General features: G+C 40.3%; 1 protein-coding gene across 2 annotated transcripts; it reads right to left on the reverse strand.

Moving 5' to 3' along the window:
- Positions 1-17,876: 17,876 nt before the first annotated feature.
- LOC133800729 (protein arginine N-methyltransferase 2) lies at positions 17,877-19,722 on the reverse strand. Of its 2 annotated transcripts, none has more exons than XM_062238756.1 (4): positions 19,592-19,722; positions 19,129-19,441; positions 18,460-18,855; positions 17,877-18,348 (listed from the first exon to the last, which is right to left on the reverse strand). In XM_062238756.1, exons 2-4 carry the CDS (start codon positions 19,400-19,402, stop codon positions 18,035-18,037), a joined length of 984 nt encoding a protein of 327 aa, XP_062094740.1. In that variant the 5' UTR covers positions 19,403-19,441; positions 19,592-19,722; the 3' UTR covers positions 17,877-18,034. The 2 variants fall into 2 exon arrangements, with proteins under 2 accessions (XP_062094740.1, XP_062094741.1); XM_062238757.1 differs by having other exon boundaries at positions 19,129-19,409; positions 19,592-19,721.
- Positions 19,723-24,789: the final 5,067 nt, after the last annotated feature.

Below are 24,789 nucleotides of genomic sequence, written 5' to 3' on the forward strand. Positions count from 1 at the left end.
TGACTCAGTCAATTGGAATTTTTTGGAACCAAGGGAAACCTTTAGGATACACCACATACTCTCAACCTCTCCCTCTCTCTCTCTAGTCGGTTCTCTCTTCCCTTTGAGGTGCTTTAGGGTTCTTGAGAATTTTGAAGTGGAATCTGGGAAATTGAAGGACCTGAGGCTAGGATTGTTCGGATTCAGCTTAGGATTCATAATCACTCACCCGAGGTAAGCTTCAAACTATGATTAAATGAATTTCAAGTTTAGCTTTTGGGATGTTGAGTTGTTCAAACTCAAGGTTTGAATTTTGGGTTGTGGTGGAGTTTTGGCTTTGCTATTAGTATGGTTATGTTGTTTATGGAGTTCAGGAATGCTTGAGAGGGTTAATTCTGGTTTTAGTTTAGGTCTTGGATGAATTTTTGTGGGTTTAGCTCGAAGGAAATGCAGGGGAACCGTTGGGAATTCTGGATTTTTGGGCTCGAGCCGCGACCCTATTCTTAAGACGACGTGGTCCATGTGCGTGAGAAGCTCTGGGGGCTCTTTGTTTTCATAGGCGTGCCGCGACCCTAAGGGCCAAGTCGCGGCGCGTGCCCCAAGGAATTTAGGGGCTGGGAGCCTCTGACTTGGGGGTGTGCGCCACGATCCTCAGGACCAGGTCGCGGCCCGCCTAAGCAGCCTTAGCCAAATTAGGCTTTTGGGCTAGGGAACTTAAACCTAAGCACTCGGGACGAATTCTACTACCCGGTTGAGTAGAATTTGAGGTCCTGGAGGCTAGTATTTTATTCTAAAGCATTTAATTGGTTTAGGGATTTAATAATTATCCACTATCGCATTGTGACTAGGTTATACCGCAAGGGCTCAGGATTACGGATCGTGCTCGGGGCTGCCATACGCTTGCTCGGGACTTGAGGTAAGAATATTACACCCGAGTTGTGAATGGAACTTAGACCCCTGTTAATGAATATGTTATGAATGTGAACATATCTGTATCTGAGAATATCTAGATAAGCATGCTTGTGTACACTGTCATTGATTATTTGTTATGCATTGTGCATTTGTGATTATGTTTGTTTACAGGCTGGCCTAAGGGTGTCGGGGGCCGATAGAATACGTGCGGAACATAGCCCAGCCTAAGGGTGTCGGGGTCGGCTAAAAGATCAGAGGACTCGGCCTAAGGGCATCGGGCTTAGATATTATACATTACACAGAAGTGTGGTTTACATTTAATTATTTCTATTGATGGATGAGTTTGGTTTATGTAATTGACTGAGTTGAATATTATTGTTGGTTGGTTTCTTACATCCTATTGCTAATTGAATCTGATGATATATGTTTACTGTTTTATACTGTTGCCTAATTGTGCATGATGGTTTAAGTTTTCTTACTGAGCGTTGACTCACGGGTGCTACGTGGTGCAGGTAAGGGAAATGGATAGTCAAACCATCCATGAGTTAGAGAGCTTCAGGGGCGGTGTGTACATATGCAGCCTGCTCAATCCCCACGATGGGGATAGCTTGGGAGGAACTAGGGTTAAACCCTGCTTTCTCGCTTAGGACAGCAAAGTTGTATTTTATTTGTCTTTTACAAGTTTGTATACTGATTTTGTGATCCCGTGTGTAAACTTAATTTTTTAATACAAAATAATCATCTTGTTGACCAAACTTTTTAATACCTGACCTTGACTTAGTCTTTAATTACACATTTAAGTTCAAATACTCGCTTAACGATTAAGCACCATTTTAAACACATAGTAGTAGTTTTGGTTAACCAGGGCGTTACATTAGATGTGGTCAAAATCTCTTGGGACACTATTCCTTCCTTTTTGGCATCTCTTATTGAGCGACCTTTTACTGAGGAGGAGATCAGACAATCGATGTTTGATTGTGATGGTTCTAAAGCCCCATGGCCTGATGGGTTTTCTATGGCAGATTATTAGGACAACTGGGACATTGTGAAAAGTGATTTGTTGGTTGTCTTTGATTGTTGCTTCAAATATGGTGTTATCCACGGAAGAGCCAATGAAACCTATATTTATCTTATCCCAAAGAAGATTGATAGTTGTCATGTGCGAGATTATAGGCCTATTAGCTTGGTCACTATCATGTATAAAATCATTTCGAAGGTGTTGGCTTTCAGACTTCATGGTGTTCTTTCAGACACGATAGCTGAAACTTAAGAAGCTTTTGTGGAGGGTAGGCAGATTTTGGGCACGGTATTGGTTGCAAATGATGTAACAACCTAAAATTGCTAATAGGGGCTTAGGGCCTTGATTAACGTGACAGGAGGGCATAAGTTGATATATTTGTGTGTTTAATTGGTTAAATGCGTGACTATGTGGCATGCATGATTAATATGATTATATGAATATATTGTATGCATGTTTATGAGTATTAGTTATGCATGTGGGCTCTTTATAGCTTATAAGGGCATATTTGTAATTTTGGCCTGTTGATGGCATAAATGTGACTTTATGTGATATAAGGTTGAGACCACATCTTTAAGTGGATATATTTGCAGTATATGGCTCGAGACGGTCCTAGTGAGTGGATTAGCGAAATAGTCGCAACGGGATTTAAATGCCCGGCTTGGGGGGAGTCTGGGGGTATTTTTGGGAATTTAGAGAATATTTTGGGATTTATTGAGTAACGAATAAGTACTTGGTAATTAATTAGACGTGGCGGGGCTAATTGCTTAATAGTAGGAACACCTGAGGAATTAGCAGGAACTGGGGGAAAAAGACCATTCTACCCTTAGGGGTAATTTAAGATCTGGATAAGCTTAAAAGGAAAAATGGTCTTTTGTTGGGTTAGCATATACACAGAAGGATCTTAGTTATTAGCTGGTTTTGGTTGAATTTGAGCATTTAATAAGAGTAAGAATTTATTATGAGCTAGATGTAATGTTTGGACTAGAAGGATGGGAATTCTAGACTTAAATCCAGGTTTGACTGTTGGTTTGGGGGGTGGATTTGAGGTTCGGCTTGTGAAAAAACGCTAAGAAAAGGTGGTTTTTCTGGGTTTAGGGGCTCGGGTCGTGGCCCTATTCTTCAGTCGCCGCGGCCCGCATGAATTTTGGAGGTTGGGAGCCTCTATTCGCCAGGTGCGCCGCGACTGGGAGCCTCTGTCCAAGGGGCGGGTCGCGGACCTCAAGGGCAACTCGCGACCCTAAATGGGGAATTAAGGGGAAATGGGGTTTAAGGCTCGAGGAGGCTCAGGAATTGAAACCTAAATGCTCGGGACGATTTCTACTACCCGGTTTAGTAGAAATCGAGGTCCCGGAGGCTAGCTATTGTTTCCTAAGTATTTAATTGGATTAGAAATTGATGGTTACCCATTGACACTATGACTAGGTTTATCGCCAAGGCTCAGGACTGAGGATCGTGCTCGGGAACGTTCTGTATTCTTCACTCGGGATTCGAGGTAAGAAGATTGCACCCTTGTGCTTATGAATGGGACTGAGGTTCCCAATAATTGGATACATGTACTATGTAATTGTACGATTGTTATGTTATTTGAGAATGAACGACCTAAGGGTGTCGGGGCTGATGATAAGCGTACTGAATGCAGCTCGGCCTAAGCAAGTCGGGGTCATCTTGATAAACTAAGGGCTCGTCCTAAGTGTGCCAAAGACTTATTTAGCTCTGCACATATACCAAAAGAGTTGGCAGAGGAGATGACTAGAGCTAGGATAGAGCTGGTTGTGGGTCGATTGACCAATATCACTTTATAGTCGACCCTTCTAGAGAGGATAAGAGAGGGTCAGTTGGATGATGCACTACTGCAAGAGGTTAGAGGGAACGTCCTTGCTGGAGTGGCTAAGGATTATTCTATTGTAGAGATAGGTATACTATGATATAAGGGTCGGATTTGTGTCCTAACAGATTTCGGTATTAGATGAGAGATACTTGATGAATCCCATACTACACCATACTCACTCCATCCAGGCACCACAAAGATGTATAAGCATCTACAAACATTATATTGGTGGCCTGGGATGAAGAAGGCTGTAGTGGAGCACGTGGCCAAGTGTTTGACCTGTCAGCAGGTGAAGGCTGAGCATCAGCGACCAGCAGGGTTGCTACAGCCTTTGGGTATTCCCAACTGGAAGTGGGAGGACATTACTATGGATTTTGTGGGAGGTTTACTTAGGACAGTGGGGTTACATAACTCGGTGTGGGTGAAAGTAGACATATACACCAAGTCAGCTCATTTTCTACCAGTGAGGACAACCTATACTGTGGATCAGTACACAAAGTTGTACGTGAGGGAGATTGTACGTCTCCATGGGGTTCCTAAATCTATAGTATCATATCGGGATCCTATATTTACCTCCAAGTTTTTGGGTGGATTGCAGAAGGCTATGGGGATTCAGTTGAAGTTCAATACATCCTTTCATCCTCAGACAGATGGACAGGCTGAGAGGATGATTTAGGTACTGAAAGACATGCTTAGGGCGTGTGTATTAGAATTTGAGGGGTCTTGGAGTAAGTACCTTCAGTTGATTGAGTTTTCATACAACAACAGTTATCTATCAACGATTAGAGTAGCTCCATATGAGATGTTGTACAGAAGGAGATGTAGATCGCCCATTCATTAGGATGAGATGGGTGAGAGGGAGTATTTGGGACCAGAGTTGGTTTAGAAGACTAATGAAGCTATTGAGAAGATCCGTGCTCGAATCTCTTCGCCGAGCAGACAGAAAAGCTACGCTGATCCTAAGCGTAGGGACGTGGAGTTCTATGTGGGGGACCACGTGTTTCTACGATTGTCACCACTGAGAGGGGTGAGGAGGTTTGGGAAAAAGGGCAAGCCAAGCCCTAGATTCATAGGACCTTTTGAGATCCTGGAGAGGATTGGGCTGGTGGCCTAAAGATTGGCACTGCCGCCATCACTATCAGGGGTTCATGACGTATTCCACATTTCTAAGCTTCGGAAGTACGTGCCAGATACGACTCATGGGTTGAGGTATAAGGATTTGGAGTTACAGATAGATTTGTCATATGAGGAGTGACTAGTTCAGGTCTTAGACATGAAAGACAAGGTTCTATGGAACAAAACGATTCCTCTAGTCAAAGTGTTATGGAGGAATAGCAAGGTCGAGGAAGCGACCTGGGAACTTGAGTCAACTATCCAGGATCAGTACCCCGAGTTATTCAGATAAATTTCGAGGACGAAATTCTCAGTAGGAGGGGATAATTGTAACAACCCAAAATTGCTAATATGGCTTAGTGCCTTGATTAGCATGTCGGGAGGGCATAATTGGATATATGTGTGTGTTTAATTTGTTAAATGCGTGATTATGTGGCATGCATGATTAATATGATTATATGCATGTTTATGAGTATTATATATGCATGCCCTTTATAGCTTATAATGGCATATTTGTAATTTTGGTATGTTGAGGGCATAAATGTGATTTTATGTGATATATGGTTGAGACCACATTATTATGTCGATATATTTGCAGTATATGGCTCGAGACGGTCCTAGTGAGCGGATTAGCGAAATAGTCACAGTCACAGGGGGAGCTTGGGGGTATTTTTGCGAATTTAGAGAATATTTTGGGATTTATTGAGTAATGAATAACTATTTGGTAATTAATTAGACGTGACGAGGTTAATTGGTCAATAGTAGGAACACTTGAGGAATTAGCGGGAACTGTGGCAAAATGACCATTCTACCCTTACGGAAAATATAAGGGTTGGATAAGCTTAAAGGGAAAAATGGTCTTTTGTTGGGTTAGGATATACACAGAAGGGTCTTGGGAGTGTCTCAAAAAACACTAGAAATCCCTCAAACTTTCAAAAAACGTTCTTCCTTCCTCACTCTATAACTAAGGGGAAATCTTAGAATTTTCAAGGAGAAACTGAAGGGAGCAAGATGAGAATTTAGCTGTGGGAATCTAGGGGATCATGCCGGGATCATCCAAAGCCCTTGCTGGGGAATTAGGCTGCAAACTGAGGTAATAATTCAAGTTAGTTTCTCTAAAATTCTATTGAAACTATGCTAAGATTTGACTTTGCATTAGTCTTAGTTGTTAGCTGGTTTTGGTTGAATTTGAGCTTTTATTAAGAGTAAGAATTGATTATGAGCAAGAGATAATGTTTGGACCAAAAGGATGGGAATTCTAGGCTTAAATCTAGGTTTGACTGTTGGTTTGGGGTGTGAATTTGAGGTTAGGCTCACGAGGAATTGTTGAGAAAAGGTGGTTTTCTGGGTTTAGGGGCTTGGGTTGCAGCCCTATTCTTTAGGTGCCACGGCCCGTATGAATTTTGGAGGCTAGGAGCCTCTGTTAACCAGGCGCGCCGCGACTCGGAGGAGAGCAAGTTGCGGCCCGTGTCCCCCATTAGGGAGGGTTGAGCCTCTGTCCAAGGGGCAGGTTGCAGCCCTCAAGGGAAAGTCACAGCCCTAAATGGAGAATTAAGGGGAAATGGGGTTTAAGGCTCGAGGAGGCTCGAGAATTCAAACCTAAACACTTGGGATGATTTCTACTACTCGGTTTAGTAGAAATCGAGGTCCCGGAGGCTAGCTATTGTTTCCAAAGTACTTAATTGGATTAGAAATTGATGGTTGCCCATTGACACTGTGACTAGGTTTATCGCCAAGGCTCAGGACTGAGGATCATGCTCAGACCTTTCTGTATTCTTCGCTCGGGATTCGAGGTAAGAAGATTGCACCCTTGTGCTTGTGAATGAGACTGAGGTTCCCAATAATTGGATACATGTACTATGTAATTCTACGATTGTTATGTTATTTGAGAATGAACGACCAAGGGGTGTCGGGGCTGATGATAAGCATACTGAATGCAGCTCGGCCTAAGCAAGTCAGGGTTAGCTAGATAAACTAAGGGCCCGCCCTAAGTGTGCCAACCTTGAACATTTGTGTAATTGATTGTGCTATGTATTTGAGATGAAGTGTTTACAGGTGTTTAATATTATACTTGAATTCTGTTAAATAATTGAAATGGTTGAATTAAGATTAATTGAATGTTACTGTTGCTTCATGTGTTTGCTTTTTATGGTTTTCTTGTTGGGCCTTGACTCACGGGTGCTATGTGGTGCAGGTAAAGGAAAAGGGTGTTCGAAATGTGCCCTGAAAGCATATGTAGTAGACATTGTTTTAATGAAATAAATAAATAAATTGAATTTGTTATGCATATATTTTATGGACTATATTATTCTGTGATAATATTATGTAAATATTAGGAAAATTCCTAAGTTCAAAAATGTGATCTCAAACACGTATTGGTACGGGAGGATTGTGTTTGAGATAAATGAACTTGAATAGTTCGCAGTAAAATAAAGTTATGGAATCTTTAGATTAATTACTGCAAGTGCGGTCCACTAGTATTATGAATACATGTGATCTAGATCCGGATCACTGGTGTGGTAGGACACTTTAGTGGAGGTGCTTTATATATTAGAGAATATATAGAACTGGACCAGATATGTTTATTAATACTTAGTTAAATACCATTTCGAAGTATTAATTAAATATATAAACTGATGATCATATACAAATAGATCTTAATCTTGAAGTTACTATGAACTCCTGTTTATGTTATATGAGTTCTTTGATTCACTTGTTAGGGCCTGTCAGAATGATCAGGCTAGAAACTTTTGTTTTGGGAACTCATTAATGTAGATGGCTGGGGACATAGTATACAGATATGGAATCTATGCCTTCTCACAAGAGATTGAATGATGGTTCTCTTAAGGGTTGACTTTTGGGACTGAAAGGTTAATGAACTCAAATTCATAATTTAGTTGTGAATTAACCTTCACTAGTAAAGTCAATGGTACTTAAGGAAACAAGAAATGATTAAAAGGGTAAAACGGTAATTTTATTCCCGATTAATTATGAAGCATTATTAGAGGATCAAGTTGTATGCAATGATTATATCAATGGATGCTTTATGATTATAAAGTACTCAGTAAATGAAATGTCTATAATTATAAGAGTGCATTCTTATATTTATAGTGGAATAATTATGAGATTAATAAATTAAGATTATTTAATTAAAGAGTTTAATTAATAATCTCAAATTTATTGGAGCTTGGAATTATAGGTCCATAGGTCCCCATATCGGCTCTATCAACACTATTCAAGGTAAGAGTTGATATAAAGGGAAAAATAGTTTAAAGACATATTTAAGAAGAAATTTGTTCTTTAGGTCAAATATGCAATTATATGATAATAGTGATTAATTAATTAATTACAAATTAGTTGTAGTTAATATTTAATTATTGTATACTTTTCGAAATTATATTAAATGATTAAATTAATTTCAAATTTTAATTAAATAATTAATTAATTATAATTTTCGAAAATATTGGATTTAATTAATTGGTAGAATTAATTAAATATATTTATTTGAGTGTGAGATAATAATTTGATAAGTTCAAAGAAGTTTGTATAAATAATTAAATAAAAAATTGAAAAATCAACATCCCTAAAATTAGGGAGGCTACACGTGCACACACAATCCATGGACTGTGTGTGTAGGGAAATTTTCAGGGATAAGATTTTCATTTTTATTTATTTAATTAATTAATTAATGGATAGTTCAAAAAATTGGTTTTTGGTTTTTTTTTTCATTAATTAATTAAAAAGTATATTGTAAAATGGTTGCAGATTTAGTTTTTAAAATTTGAATATTTTCTTTTAAGTATGACTAATCAGAAAAATATTCAGATAAGTGAAACAACTCAGTCTATTCGCTCTGTAAAAAATAGAACGATAGTTTTCTCTCCCTGAAAATAAGGAACCAATTCTCAGGCCTATTCTCTTGATCTCATGTGTTGAGCACATCGAGTAGAATCACAAATAAACTATCCTTCATTCTCTAAGTGCCCACACACTTCTTGAGGTGTAGAGAACGCTTTCGAAGATCTTGGTGTGAGTACGTGGGAGCGGCTTGGATAGGAAGATCGTTCTAAATATGAAAAGATAGCAAGGAAACTTGATAGGCTTCAAGAGGTATGAATTCTATCCTTAACTTGCTTATGATTAATGTATGTATATTAATGGATCCGCATATTTAAAGGTAGTTTAAATATGTTACAAAAATTTTGTTGTGCACTGGGCCAACCCTACAACCATTCCGCTGCATATTAGAAAACTCGTTCCTAACAAAGGGAAGGTAGACCAACCATGAGTTGGAGAGCTCTGGGGGCGAAGTGTACATAGTTAGCTGCTCGCCTGCCATGACCGAAGGAAAGTGCAGGGACAGAGCCCTAAAACTTGTATTTTTCCATTAGAATGGCTTTTGATTATATTATACTTTTGAGGGTTGTAAATTATCACTTATACCCTGTTTTTGGGATACCATGTACCAAACATTTTTTTAATGAAAATTAACCGTTTATGATCAAAATCTTTTAACCTTAACCTGATAGTTGACTTTAGGAACACATTATTGTTCAAACGACTTGATTAACAAGTCTTGCACTATTTTACAATACACATTGTAACGGTCTTGGTTATCCAGGGCGTTACAAATGATGTGGTGGAGGAGTATCGTAATAAGGGTAGAAAGGGGTGGGTGTTCAAAATTGATTTTGCTAAAGCTTACGATTGTGTAGAATGGGGCTTTTTGGACTTTATTCTCAAATAGAAAGGATTCAGAGGAGTTTGGAGGAATTGGATGAATGGTTGTATGTCTTCTACGTCTTTCTCTACGTTCTTAAATGAGAAACCTAGGGGCAAATTTAATGGTTTTAGGGGCCTTCGACAAAGGGATTCCTTGTCCCCTTTCTTGTTCACTTTGGTGGTTGATGTCTTGGGCAGATTGGTGGATAAGGCTAAAAATGCTTCAGCCTTTAGAGGTTTTACAGTGGGCAAGGATAAATTTGAGGTTAGACTTCTTCAATTTGCTAACGATACGATCTTCTTTGTTAACAATGAGGATTCCTTGTTAGTGCTTCTTGATATTTTTAAGGCTTTTAGTGTTGTGTTTTGTCTATCTATTAACCTACAAAAATGTCATTTGTTGGTAATTAATCTGGCTAAGGAGATAGTGGACCATCGAGCCAGAGAGATCGTTTGTGAGGTGGGTCAATGGCCTATGAAGTATTTGGGTTTACCTTTAGGTGCATCCCCTCATTCCAAAGGTTTTTGGGAGCCCGTTGTTTCTAGATGTGTTAAACATTTGGGTAGGTGGAAGAGTGCTTTTTTGTCTTAGGGTGGGAGGTTGACTCTTATTCAGTCGGTCTTGTCTTCTATTCTAGTGTATTATATGTCGCTTTTTTGGATTCCTAAGAGTGTAGTGGGGTTTCTTGAGAAGTTGATGCGAGATTTTCTTTGGGAAGGGGCGGATCAGTCCGAGGCTGACCACCTAGTCTCTTGGCGAGAAGTTTGTAAGTTACGTAGTCATGGTGGTCTTAGTATTGGGAATTTAGAGTTGAGGAACATGGCATTTCTTGTGAAATGATTATGGCAGTTTCCTTTAGAGAGCAAGGCTTTGTGGCATAGGGTGGTGAAGAATAGGTACGGGGCAGATGGAGGTCATTGGGATACTGGCAGAGGGGCGAGGTTGTCTATTCGTGGTCCTTGGCGAGATATCTCGACCTTGTATGGTGATTATTGGCGGTTGGTCAGGTTCAAAGTGGGGAAGGGGGATAGGATTCATTTTTGGGAGGATGTTTGGATTGGTGATCTCCCTTTAAAATCCCATTTCCCTAACTTATTTATGCTTTCCATGGCTGAGAACTGTTTGATTAAACTGTTAGTTATTTCTGAAGGTGATGGGAGCTTGGATAGCCTAGGGTGGGATTTTCATTTCCATAGGAATTTGTTTGACAGGGAGGTGTCTAGTCCTGCTCAGTTGTTACATTTGCTTCAGCATGTTGCTCTGTCGATGATTTTGGAGGACAGGAGAACTTGGATTCTAGACAATAGTGAGATGTTCTCTTGTAAGTCAGCCTTTTCACAGTTTGAGTTACACTCATTTTGATCTGGAGGATAATTGGGCTAAGGTTTTGTGGAAGAGTGTTTCTCCTTCTAAAGTTAAAGCGTTTGGTGGGTTGGTTTTCATTGATAAGTTAAATGCCCATGAGAACCTACAAAGGAGGAGACCATATCAATGCTTATTGCCAAATTGGTGTGTGTGTGTGTGTGTGTTGCAAGAGTGCAGGGGAGTTAGCTAGGCATTTATTCTAGGAGAGTGCAAGGGAGGTGTGGTTTAAAGTGCTTGCCGAGTTTGGAGTCTCTTGGTGTATGCCCCACTCTTGTTCTCAATTGTTCCTTTGTCATTTAGAGGGTGGCAAGAGGATGGCTCGGTTGTGGCAGAGTACTTTGTTGGCGACTTTTTGGGCTATTTGGCTTTAAAGGAATAGTAGGATTTTTGAAGATGTTTATAATTCCGCGGAAATCATTTGGGATAAGATCAAATTTTGGTCGCTACTTGGGTGTAACGACCCAAATTCGCTATTAAGGCTTAAGGGCCTTGAGTAGTGTGCCTGGAGGGCTTAATGGGATTCTGTGTGTGACTTTAATGAGTTTAATGCATGATTATGATTTAATGCACGTTATATGACTATTTGATTATTTGTGATGCATGACTATGTGAATTAGTATGCACATAGACCTGATTGAGCATATTTGTAATTTGGCCATGTTGGGCATGACTGTGTTGATATCTGTGATCTATGACTCGAGACGATCCTAGAATGAGCGGGTTAGCGGAAAAGTCAAAGCATGAATCTGTACCCGGCTTGGGTTAAGCCTGGGGATTTTAAATGAGAATTTGGAAATATGTTGAGGTTAATCTTGATGATGAGGAATGTATATTTGATGATTAATCAGGTATTGGGTAGCGAGCGGGAATTATTAGGAACACTTGAGGAATTAGTGGGAATTTGGGTAATATGACTAAAATGCCCCTTCATGGACATAAAGGTTTAGAATTATTAAGGGAGGGCATTTTGGTCTTTAGGCTTGTAAGAGTTGAATTAAAGGAGGGCTTTTTACTTAGTGGATTTTGTAGAAAAAGAGTTATAGGCTGAAAAGAAAGAAGAAGGAAAAGAGAGAAAAGCTTAAGGGGTTTGTCCAAGAACGGTTTGTGGCTCTCCCAACCAATTTCCTTCATTTTTCTTGGAGTTAAGCTCAGTGGAGAGCTAGGGTAGGCTGAGCATCAAGGATCCTAAGCTAGACTTGAGGATTGGCAAGGGATTAGCAAGATCACATCAGAAATTTGAGGTAAGTTCTTGGGGATTTCTGTTTTAGGGCTTGACTGGTTTGAACTGTGTTTTTGAGCTAAATGGATGGGGTTTTTGGGGAAATCAGGTCAAGTTTGTGAAGGTGCAAGCTAAGGTGGTCTAGGGTTCAGCTCAAGGTCGAAATTCCACCCACGGTATGATTTCTAAGACCCTATCTTTGTTGTTTGAGTGGATTTCTGGTTTTTGGGTTCATTGTGTTAGATTTTGAGTTTTGGGTTGCTTGAGCTTGGGATTGAGTTCTTGGGATGCTTGGGATGAGTGTGTGGTGTGGATATGTGTGTTTTTGGGTTTGGAAAAGGTTTGGGCAAGTTTGGGGTTGAAATGGGAGAAGAAAATCGCAAGAAGCGATTTTTGGTTTTGGTCTGGCTGCAACTAGCGCTACAGCGCTAGTCAGGGGGCGCTGTAGCGCTAGCCCCTGTTTCTGATGGGGTGGTTCTGCTTGTAGCGCTACAGCGCCCTCTTTTGAGCGCTGTAGCGCTACACTGTTCACAGAGGGGATTTTTGGGGCTTTTGTGAAGGGATTTTGACCTAGGGTTCGGGGCTCGATTCCGCCACTTTGTTTTGGGGATCTAGGACTCCCCGGGGGCTCAGGATTAGTCCCGAGGCTAGGTTTTGGACTCGAGGTTTGGTAATGACTTTGACTTATGGATTTTGCTTAGGTAAGCGCTAGGGCTCGAGTAGGATCGTGCTCAAGGAGTCAGGTTGATCAAGGCCATCGAATTTAAAGGTAAGAAAACCGTAACACCCGGGATTAGGGCATGGGCCCACAGTGTTATTGCAGGGCATGGCCCTAGATTGTTTTACTTGCAAATGTATGACCTTGAATGAATTACATATGTTTGAATGATTATTTCGAAATATATTATGTGTGCAATTATAATGAAATGAACACTCAGCACATGGGATGCTATAGTCAGGGTGGGACCCAAGGGATACATGAGTTATCCTTACGGTGAGGACCGAGACCCCAGGCTTTGGTAAGGGCTCTGGGGCGGCATGGCCGTGCTTGTTTAGTCTGATGGTTTTCCTGTTTAGCAGTGGATTATGTCAGCTATATTATTTGCATATGTTATGTACTATTTGGGTTTTCTTGCTGGGCTTCGGCTCACGGGTGCTCTGTGTGGCAGGTAAAAGCAAGGAGTCAGTCAACTGGCCATGAGTATGGAGAGCGTGGGGGCGGCGCGTACATGTTCGGCCTGCCCGACTGCTTTGGTTGGGGGCATTTTGTAAATGGCTGTATTAATCCATTCTTTTGATAGTTAACCTGGTGTAAATCTATTTTTGAGTTGTAAATATTTTGTAAACCTTATTTTGGGATCCCAGATGTTTGATACTTAACGTTTTCAATGAAACTAAACATTTTCAAAGAGTACAGCCTTAAATTTTGGTTTATTCACACTTTTGGTTTTAGAAACCACATAGAGTCAGTCCAAAAGCACGATTTCTATTTTAAACTCACTATGTAACGGCTCTAAGGTAGTAGGGCGTTACATTGGGTGTATGGGTCTAAAAGTTTTGAAGAGGTTTCTTTTTTGGATCTTTGTAGGGAGTGGGGTAGTTTGTGGCCTTAGTGGCTTTGGGGCAGGGAGTGGGTTTTGTTGTTGGTGTGGTGGGGTTTTCTTTGCTACTAATTTTTTTTGTTTTTTTTTTTTTGTTGTGTTGTGTATCGATGGTTTTCCTCCACCACAAGTGAGACCTCTCAATATATTTGAGTTGATGCCAGTATAAGGCAAAGGCGTCTGTCTTTTGTTAAAAAAAAAAAGGTTATTAAAAGTGAAAATTGTTGTAGTGAGAGTTCAATGGGTGAGAATAATATATTAATAAGTGGATAATTACAAAATAAGTCTCATTTGTGATGTCTAATGATGGTTGTAACCAACAAATAACTATGCCTTAAACTTTGTAATGAAGTTCAATTGAGTGGAATAAGTAACAAAGATGCTAAAAGAACTTCACTTATATGAACGTGGTGTATGTGTCGCCTCTTATGAAAGTTTAGAGTTTTATCCCACGATGATTCATGAATGGATAGGCACAAAGACATAAAAGTGCTAAGCAAGATAAATGAATTTCTTTTGTTGATCAAGTGGATATGTGTGAATTATTACCAATTTCTTCAAAAAGAATAACTGGTTCAATGTTATATGCAACTTGGGATTTCGATGGAATTTTGTAACATTTTCACTTAAGTAAAGTTCAAATCAAAATATATTTTATGTTATGCATTTACACAATTATATGTTAAATAATGGAATTTATAATTAACCAAATACAAGAATGTCAGTGTGGTTAAATATAAATTAATACACAAGTGTGTATAAATTTTGAGATTTAGTAATTAGCATCAATTTGTGTCCAAATTTATTTAAATTAACATGAGGTGTTTATACGCATTTAATGATGTTGGAAACACATTTTGAATTTTTTGAAGTAAAATAGGCAACGTTTTGAATTTTTTTGAAGTAAAATAGGCAACGTTCAAATTCCAAAATAAAGAGGAGCAGCAACATGTTGCCTCGCTTTAGGCCATCTACCAGTGAATGGCTCTCGCTGAATGAGAGGTTTTTTTTAGCTCTTAGTGAGTAGCGACATGTCTCCATCTACCAGGGACATATCAACACCAGCCAACTGTAATAACCATTAACTATATGACATCACATGTTCTTTAATTTTGCTCCTCATGGCATTTTTTAACTCAATGGTAACACTATTTAAACATCATTCATAGAATCCTTTCGGGAAATTGCCCACAAAGGGATTATAAGGCTTGTTATATTCCTGGAAATCTCAAAATTGACAAATTTAATTGATATATCTTTTTACTTAAAAGATGATTTTAATTCATTTTTATTATGATTTTCAGAATTAATTCTTTAAATCAATTGGTAAGATTTGCAAATAATTTTTTATTTAGTTTGATATTCTCACAACATGTTTGTAAAAGGAATTGGTATCTTGATTTTATAGAGAAAATATTCTGTGTTTATTCAAATTCATTTATGAAAATATTTTCTATTAATTTTTTGTGCTTTCCAAAGATATTCAATTACATAAAATTCAATATTTGAGAAGTTAATTGTTATTTCTATCTTGAGAAATTTGATATAACGCAGGTATTAGCTGTTCCTGCAAAATATATGTCTGTTGGATCGAAATCAATTAAAAATGACAAATTTTCATTAATCAATAATATCTTCAAATATTTTGGCTTTTTATGGGAGATTATTTCTAAGTCTTTCTGAGCACGAAATAATATTTATAAATAGGCTTCTAGGACCTTGATAAAAAGTGAACTTTTTGATACATAGTTTATGGATGAATTGTAATATTTGTGAGAGTCTGTGTATTCAAGATCATTGTATTCACGTGTTCTTGTAGTAAAATGAGTGTTTAGTTTTGTGGTGAGTCTATACCACATTCATGAGTGAATACAGATTTTAATTTGAACACAATTCTTAGTCTTCGGGAGAAGATTTTTACAAGCCTTACGTCGGGAGGATGCAAGCACTTGATGGTCATTGAAGGGAGTTCAAGTGATTAGGTGTTTCAATCAAAATCAGATTAGTAAAGAGAAATACAACAAAGTTGCGGCAAATCTCAAGATGGGGTCTTGTTTCGTTTAAGTCAATATTTTGTACTTGTGATTTTTTATTAATTGGTTTATTCTCTGAGCGTGACCCTAAGGACTAGGTTATCCGAAAGGATTTCTAAACCTTGTAAAAATTCGTTGTATTCTTTATTATTTTTGCACTGTTTTTTTTTATTGTGTTCAGTTTCTGTCGTGACAAGTTCTTATTCTGTCCCGACAAATCTGAAATCTGTTACAACATTTAAATACCATTATGCACCTTAATTAATTCACCTGATTTAATTAATTTGGTAATTACTAAAATCGGGACTTCATATCCCAATTCTAATTTCCTTCTCTAGAACCCTTCAGCAATACTCAAGTGAGTGGAAATATTGAAGTAGACAAAGTTTCCATAACTTGGTCAGGTCTTCTAAGTGTTTCCTTGTGTTTTAGCTATTGGCGTTCATACCTTTCTATTGCAACAAAATTGTCTATCAATTCGATGTGTAGTATCATTCAAAGAATGTCTTAATGAATTTGTATCTCTTGTCTAGTGTGGATTTGGAGAGCAAAAATCTACAATAGATTCAATTTTTTTTGGTGGAAAATTCTGGGTGGCGCTTTAAAAACTGGGAAGAAAATAATTGTTGTTTATTGTGTAAGATTTGATAGTGCGATGAATATTAGATTGTTAGAAAAGAGTTTGGAGAGTTGGAGAACGAAAGGTTACTTAGGCATAGAGTGGGGGTTTGATAAGACACATGGGTTTCATCTCAAAATCAATTGGTGATGAGTAGAGTAACTCATGGTCTTATATATTGGTTCATATAATCGCTTCTATTTGATATGGAACACTTTAATATGCCCCTCAAGATGGCGGCTCTTTTGGAGGACCAATCTGAATCAGATCTCTAGGGACCATGTAAGCTTTGATAGAGGGATAAATGTTGGACTTTATAAGAAGAGTTTGAGTTTAGAGAGCCGGAGAACGAAAGGCTACATAGGTATAGAGTAAAGGGTTTGATAAGACGCATAGTTCCATCTTCAAACCAATTAGTAATGAGTAACTCATAGTCTTATATGTTAGCTCATATCCTCACATATATTCGATGTGGAATACTCTAATACATTGTATTGGTTGGAGAATGAATCATCTCTCCACTTGTTTGAGACTTGCAATGTGTCCTGTTTGACTTTTATGGAAGCCTCTCGGGAATTAGAATTGAGCGCATAAGTTGTCATCTTGGTTTGACTACCTTGATTACTTTAAAGATGATACCAATAGACCTCTCTCTCGTCTTTTATGGACATCCTTCTGAGTGCTTCAATCATAGTGGTGTCTCGTCTTTTATGGACATCCATGTGAGTGCTTCAATCATAGTGTAGTCCTATTTGGAGAGAACGTAACTGCATTGTGCTTAGTGGACCCCATGAAAATCTTAGGCGGATGATCAACAGAATAAACTTCAGGTACTTCGTTTGTTGAAGCTTAGTGGTTTGAGCAACCACTAGGTTGCGTGGGCTCCTACATCGAAAGAATGGATTTTGATAAACTCTGATGTAGCAGCTGGGCCTATGCGTTCATTAGCAATCATTGCCCAAGACTCTGCAGGAAAGTTTTGTTTGATCTATACTCTTGAGTATTTCTTAACAGACCCTCCTTTAGCTGAAGCTGTTGTGGTTACCAAGGGGCGGAGTTAGCTTTTAGAGAATTGGCACAATGATATTTTCAAATGTGACGTGGCTTGGGTGGTCGAAGCTTTTCCTAAACAGAATACCCTATAGTTACCACCAACATTGTGGAAGTGAGTAAGAAATGTTGGGATAGTGCTGAGAAACTTCGCCTGTGGGAAGTTCGAAAAGTTAGCAGAAGATGTAATTATGCTGCACACATCAAGGATTAACTGGGCTGGCCGTTTCAACCTGCAAGACTTAGATTCTAAGTTGCTCAATGACCATTTAGAGATTGTCCTTAAATTTGTTCGTCTAGTGCCTTTCATATATAAAGCAAATGTTTTCGTCTTCTTGTTTCCAATCAAGGATCGTGTTTTCAATAAGCTACTGCAGTCATTGCTTAGCAATTGGTAACTGAAGAGAAGGAAATAAATAATCATGAGAGAGCGAGAATGAGATTAATAACAACATGTCATGTCCTACAGAATCAAACATCATGGAATGGTATCAACTTTAAGATCCTAAATAACTGAAATAGATTCAAAGACAAGTAGAAGATAAAGAAAGAAAAAGCTGAAAATTCTGTATTACTCGGAATCCTGTATAGATTGACAAACAGGGAGATAATATGTATCAAGTTGCCAATATTTGTGTTTCACACCTTCCCAAACTTCTTCTCCTAGACAATCCTTGACAGGCAAGGAGATGAGCTGAGTCGAGTATCCCAAACTCTCAAGTTCGAGAGACACTAGCTGACAGTAAACAACATGAAAGAAAGGGTTACCACCACAAAGGCCATTGAAAAATGAATAGATTCCCCCTGGCTTCAACAACACAGGAAGATGCTGTTGGAACTCCCTTAGATCCTCATAATACTCTCCATAGGTGTCAAAGAAAATACCTGAATGGATGGACAAAGAACATGTCAAAAAGATATTATTCTGAAAATTTTACTTATATTGCATATTACATATGGTTACAAAGGCAAGTATGGATCTTGAATTCGACTCACCGTCATAAGAATCAAGCTGTGGCAGAACATCTTGCCAACGGCCAAATATAATCTTTACGTTATTCTTCTCAGCCCAACCAGTATGAAGCATACGTTTATAAACCTCTGGGTGAGCCTCAACAATAGTATGTGAAGTAGGTGCATATTTCTGAATGGCTGTATCCACCAGACCCATACCAAATCCAATGTTCAATATGTGACCACCCCCTGAACAAACAGCTTTAGCATGAGCCTCCATTAATGGTTTCTCCCAAGCCATCATAACCGCCTTGCTTTCTGAGTCCATCAGCTTATCCTCACTGAAGCTAACCCTATCATCCAAGTAATCACCATCACAATCACCCGTTTTGCTATCTCTCCTCGCTATGGTTCCCAGAACCAACTCAGCTTGAATCCCTGTCCAAGTATGCAAACATATCAAAAAAAAATATTAGCAACTAAAACCAAATTTCTAAAGACACTACAAAACTACTAAATATCTACATCCCTAATGAACTATATACAATTGGTTAATCTGATTTAGGGATTTGGCCTTCGTTTGTGCAATCGTGATCTTACAATGACATCAATGAGGTATTTCATTATACTCTTAAGCTACTTATGTTACAAAAATATGAACAACATTAACAGTATTGCCCAAAAAAAAAAAAACTGACAAGCGAAAGGTACCGGCATTGAGAAGGGTATCGAAAGCCTCCCTGTGACCTATGTCCATAGCGAAATCTCCAGCAGAGAGATTGGAAGGAGAAAGGGCATTCCAAGGAGCCCCAGCTTCAAGCAAGGCCTTGAGGACGTCGGCGTGGCCGTGTTTAGCGGCGTGCATGAGCGGAGTGAGGCCTTCACCGTCGAAGTGCGAAGCGTCAGCTCCAGAGTCTAAGAGAGACCTCACCTTTTCGGCATCACCGTTTCTCGCCGCCTCACACAGTAGCTCTTCATTCTCCATCTTCGTTCTTCCGTACAGGTGGGGAAACAAAATAAAATACTGTTATAGCATAGTACAGAGTACAGACAGGTCATGTAAAGATATAGGAATGAGGAAATTAAAACTGCCTCCGCTGCTGAAGTTCGTAGTCATTTAAAGAGAGCTACTCTAAAATGCTCTAATTTACATTCAAGGCAAGATACTACTCACCTCACATTCACCCGCACTTTCCTTACTCGATGGATGCTCCTCTAAAATGCCGTGTCTGCATTGGCTGCGAAGCTAGCAAGGGTAGGCATTAGTACAATATAATTTAGGGTTATTTTAGTTTGGGTATTTTGAGGCCCAATTCCTAATTTTTTCGATTTTATACATGTTACACCCAGATTTCGAGATAAGAAGTTATGACCCCGAAAAACTGGACTCATCAGGTGTGAGCTCGAAATATATGCGGTCGTCATATGATCTTATAGTCGGACCTCTTTGAAGTAAACAATGACCTCGAGGATGTGTAGCCTCAAATATACTATGAGCTTGCAATGGCATGGTGTGACACTTGTATATATTTCTCCTTGATTGCCTTCAGGCGAGATGGCTCGAGCTCGGGAAGTGTAGGCTCGAATGTGACAACATCGTTAACATCTACTTGTTCCGAGCAAGATTTAAGAGATATCATTTAATCTGTTATTCGAACCCATTTTTCATGGGACGTTTCCGTATATGAAGGAAATAATGCATTAAATAGCATTATATTAATTGACTTACAGAATATCTTCTCGAAATATGTGGGAATGAATTCTGCAAACCTTCCCAATAAATAGAGAAGGAAGCACCATTTGTAAAGGACCAAAAAACTGATTCTTGAGGGAAAGCTCTGGGCAACTATTCTCTGAAAAGTTTCCAGAAAACCTCCAAGTCTTAATAATATAGACTCGTAGACTAAGCAGATTTAACTGCTGAACCACGTAAAAAACCTAGTGTGTTTTTCTTTATTCATTTCCTCCAATATTTTCTTGTTTAATTGCTCTCCAATTTAAGTTGACGAAAAACGGCGTCAACAGTTTGGTACTTTCATTGAGAGCCATTAAATAGTGCGTGCGTAAGTCTGTTCAGTCAGAAAGCCTCTCGAATCAACAATGGTGGCAAATGATCCCAATGTTCCTGAGGAGGAAATTTTAGATGAAGTTGAGTACCCCCGGCGCACTGGAAAGCAGCCTATGGTAAATTCAGATCCTGAGGAGAGGAGTGGTTCATCCGACTCTCGTGGACCACCTGCTCCCAGGGACGACGAGGACATGTACTATAATCCTGAACAATATGTCCCAATAGTGGAACTCGAAAATCGTCAAATGCGAAAGCAGTTGGCAGAAGCTAAGAAACGCAATGAAGAGCTGGCCAGACTAGCTGCAGAAGCGTAGGTGGCTCAAGCTCCACCTCCACCAGATGTCCAGGCTCTGCCTCCGCAGGACTTTCACGTTCCATCGCGTAGGCCTCGAGGACGGCCGCGCAAAAACGCGGCCACCCGAAGAGCAGAGAAACCTCCGCCGCCAACAGAGCAACTTGCTCCACCGAGAACCCGGAGAAGTAACCGGGCTGAAGGTCCTGCCAACCCAACTGCAGAGGCACCGAGCGAGGTAGGGAATAACCGAGCTCCCGCGGAGGCTCGGACCCAAAATTCTGGTACTGCGCAGAACGTGGCAGAACCTGATCGAGCAAACTCAGGGCCTTCTAGGCCCCGTAACGGATGGCAGCCACCATCGCCAATAAGACACCCACCATCGCCAATAAGGCACCCCTCGCCAGTTCGGAGGGATGCTCAACTGTCCCATGGTGACAAGGAAAGGCGAATTGGGCGAAGGCGGGGGAATAGGGAAACTACTAGGAAGCATAGGGGTCCCAATCCCACGAGAAGCCAAATGTCTCGATCTCAAACTATTGAGGCAAGGGGACAAGCAAGGAACTCATCTCGAAATAATCGTGCAACTAGTCATGCCAGCGAAGGCTCGGGTGACAACAGGTCTGTGAGTATATACAACCAGGAACCTAGGAACACTGGAAATCGAAGAAGTCACCCAGATTTACGGGAGCAACTGAACCATAATCAGGGGCATGATAATCCATCGAATCCAGGTCTGAGAGATCATCTCAATGGGCGTAAGTACCCTGTGCCGAGGCGTGAAACTAGAGTTGTAATCAACGATAACCAGTTCCCATTGATTCAAGTCAGACCCCCCATAGATCCAGTCCATGAAAGGATTGAGCAGTTAGAAAGAGCATTCAGGCTCTTACAAAATGAACAAAGCCGGGAAAAGGACAAAGACTTCGGTGAAGAACTCGAACCCTTTGCCCCACACATCTCTAGCACCCCGTTTCCTCAAGGATTCAAAATTCCTCACGTCCCACCATTTGATGGAAATTCAGATCCATACAGTCATTTGAGTACATTGAACACAATCATGCGAGCCAGTAATGTGGGCTACGAGCTCAGATGCATGCTGTTCCCAACCTCGCTCACGGGACCAACAAAGAACTAGTTTGAAAAATATAAGAGACATTCAATTGCCTCTTGGGATCAATTATCAAGAGATTTCAAGAAGCAATTCAAGGCCATGGCCAGCATTAGGCCCGAGGCATCTGCCTTGACCAATGTCCGACAGCAGCCAAATGAGACACTAAAAAGTTATCTCACAAGGTTTAATTTGGAAGTTGCTCGAGCTTGTGACGTCGACGACAGTGGCTATTTAATGGCTATCCGAGCTAGAGTAATGCCTGGAAGTCCTCTCTGGGAGGATATGAAAAGGAAGCTCGTAAGGTCCTTAACCGAGTTCAATCGACGAGCTCAGAGATTTGTTAATGTAGAGGAGGTGAGGTCAGCGTTAAATATGACCTCTCAGCCCATAACTACAACAACAAACACAAACTCTGCCTCGACTTCGGCAGATCCTACGACCTCAAAACCCCCCGGCGACAACCCTTCTAAAAGAAAGAAAAATGGAGGGAGTAATCCCGAGGCGGAAGAAGAAAGGGGAAAGATATTTCTCCGTATACAAGTTGTATACCGAGCTCAATGAGTCTCAGGAGAATATCTACTTGGCTAACAAAAACCAGGTCCCTTTCAGATGGCCTAACCCTATGAGAAACCAAAAGGCGAAAAGAGACTCCAACAAGTATTGCAGATTCCACAGAGATATTGGACATTCAACCAATGAATGCATGCAATTAAAAGATGAGATCGAAGGTCTGATCTCGAGAGGATATTTCAGGCAGTATGTGAGAAATCAAAACCCCAACCAGGCTTCCACCAGCCAGAGGGCAGCAACTGCACCACCTGCCCAGAACAACAATTCACGAGCACGGAAAGATGAACGACCCCTCCAATTGATGGAGAAGATGTCATAACCATCTTGGGGGGGCGGGGGGGGGGGGGGGGGGCATATTGTAGGATCGGGCAGGAATTGCCAGAAAAGATATGTGAATGAGCTGAAAACTGGTGACTGGTCTCCTTATGAACTTGAACCCAGAGCTCCGAAACAGCAAAGGGTTGAATCTCAACCCATAACTTTTACGGAGGATGATACATCCCATGTACAGTTCCCTCATAATGACTCGCTAGTCATAACCCTTTAGCTCACGAACAAGAGGATACACCGAGTCCTGATTGATAACGGGAGCTCGGTAAATATCCTTTACAAAGCCACTTTGAAAAAGACGGGACTCGCGCTTCGCGACCTAAAAGCCTGTGCAACTATGTTGTACGACTTTTCAGGAGAAGGGATTGCTTGCATGGGATCCATCGAACTCCCTATAACCTTGGGAGACTACCCAGTCTCGGTAACCAAGATGATGGAGTTCGTAGTGGTGGATCTCCCATCTGCCTATAACATTCTACTTGGGAGACCCACCCTAGTAGGGATGGGGGCAGTTTCGTCCATCAGGCATCTGGCCATCAAGTTCCCGACTTCTAGTGGCATCGGGACTCTGAAAGGGGACCAACTAGCAGGGAGGGAATGCTACAGCATTTCTGTTAGAGGGAAGAAACAGACAAGTGCACAAACACTTGTTGTAATTAAAGATAAGAATGGGAAAATTTTCAAAATAGATGAAGAGATCGATCCAAGAATAGAAGAAATGGCCGACCTCGAGCCTCTAGAGGAGCTCGAAAAGGTCAAGCTTGAAGAAGCTAATCCTCCGAAAACTGTGATGGTGGGGGAAAACCTTTCAGAAGAAATAAAATAGCAATTAAAACAGGATGTTTTCGCATGGTCACATTCGGACATGGTAGGGATAAGTTCTAATGTAATAAGTCATGCACTTAACATTGATAAGAGCTTTCCCCCAAAACAGAAAAAGCGAAGGCTCCTGGACGATGATAGGAAGAAAGCCTTGAAGGAAGAAGTCGACAGATCAAAGGCGAACCGGTTTATACGAGACGTCTTCTACCCTGATTGGGTCACAAACCCAGTCTTGGTTCCGAAACCTAACAAAACATGGCAGCCTTGCATCGACTATTCCAATCTCAACAAGGCATGCCCCAAGGATTGTTTTCCCGTACCTCGGATCGATCAGCTCGTAGATGCCACAGCTAGGCACGGTCTTATGTCATTCATGGATGCTTATTTTGGATGTAACTAGATTTCCATGCATGCCCCAAACCAAGAACACACGAGTTTTGTGACAGATAAGGGGCTGTACTATTACAATGTCATGCCTTTCGGGCTTAAAAATGTTGGAGCCACGTACCAAAGGCTTGTAAACAGGATGTTCTCCAAGCAGATAGGTAACAACATGGAAGTGTATGTTGATGATATGTTGGTCAAATCTAAACATAACAATAACCATGTGGACAACCTCGAAGAATGCTTCGCTGTATTACAAATGTACAACATGAAGCTCAACCCACAAAAATGCTCTTTTGGAGTGTCGTCAGGTAAGTTTCTGGGCTTTATAGTAAACGCGCGAGGAATAGAGGTTAGTCCTGACAAGATCCAGGCTCTAATTGACATGCCCTCACCTCGAAAACATAAAGATGTCCAGAGCTTAACTGGACGGATGGCGGCATTAAGTAGGTTTATCTCAAAATCTACAGATCATTGTCTTCCATTTTTCAACCTTTTGAGAGGGGGCAAAAAATTCGAGTGGACAAAGGAATGCAAGATCGCTTTTCAGGAGCTAAAGAAACACCTCGCAAAACCTCCCATCTTATCGAAGCCTATCAAATGAGAAATCTTGTACCTATACCTCGCTACAACCGAGCACGCCATCAACACCGTGCTTGTCCGAGAAGTACAAAAACCAGTCTTCTATGTCATCAAAAGGTTATTGGGGGCAGAATCGAGATACCCATTAATGGAAAAGTTGGCTCTCAACCCAATCCACTCATCTTGAAAGCTCTGACCTTACTTCCAAGC

This window comes from Humulus lupulus, chromosome 9 (assembly GCF_963169125.1).
Source record: "Humulus lupulus chromosome 9, drHumLupu1.1, whole genome shotgun sequence".
In the NCBI taxonomy this organism is placed as follows: domain Eukaryota; kingdom Viridiplantae; phylum Streptophyta; class Magnoliopsida; order Rosales; family Cannabaceae; genus Humulus; species Humulus lupulus.

Bases quoted from the DNA above. Each gene is read 5' to 3' on its own strand.
- LOC133800729 (XM_062238756.1), bottom strand. From the start codon at position 19,402: ATGGAGAATGAAGAGCTACTGTGTGAGGCGGCGAGAAACGGTGATGCC. The intron at 18,856-19,128 runs GTACCTTTCGCT...ATACTTGGACAG, and splicing joins CGATACCCTTCTCAATGCCG to GGATTCAAGCTGAGTTGGTT. The intron at 18,349-18,459 runs GTGAGTCGAATT...CCATCCATTCAG, and splicing joins ACAGCTTGATTCTTATGACG to GTATTTTCTTTGACACCTAT.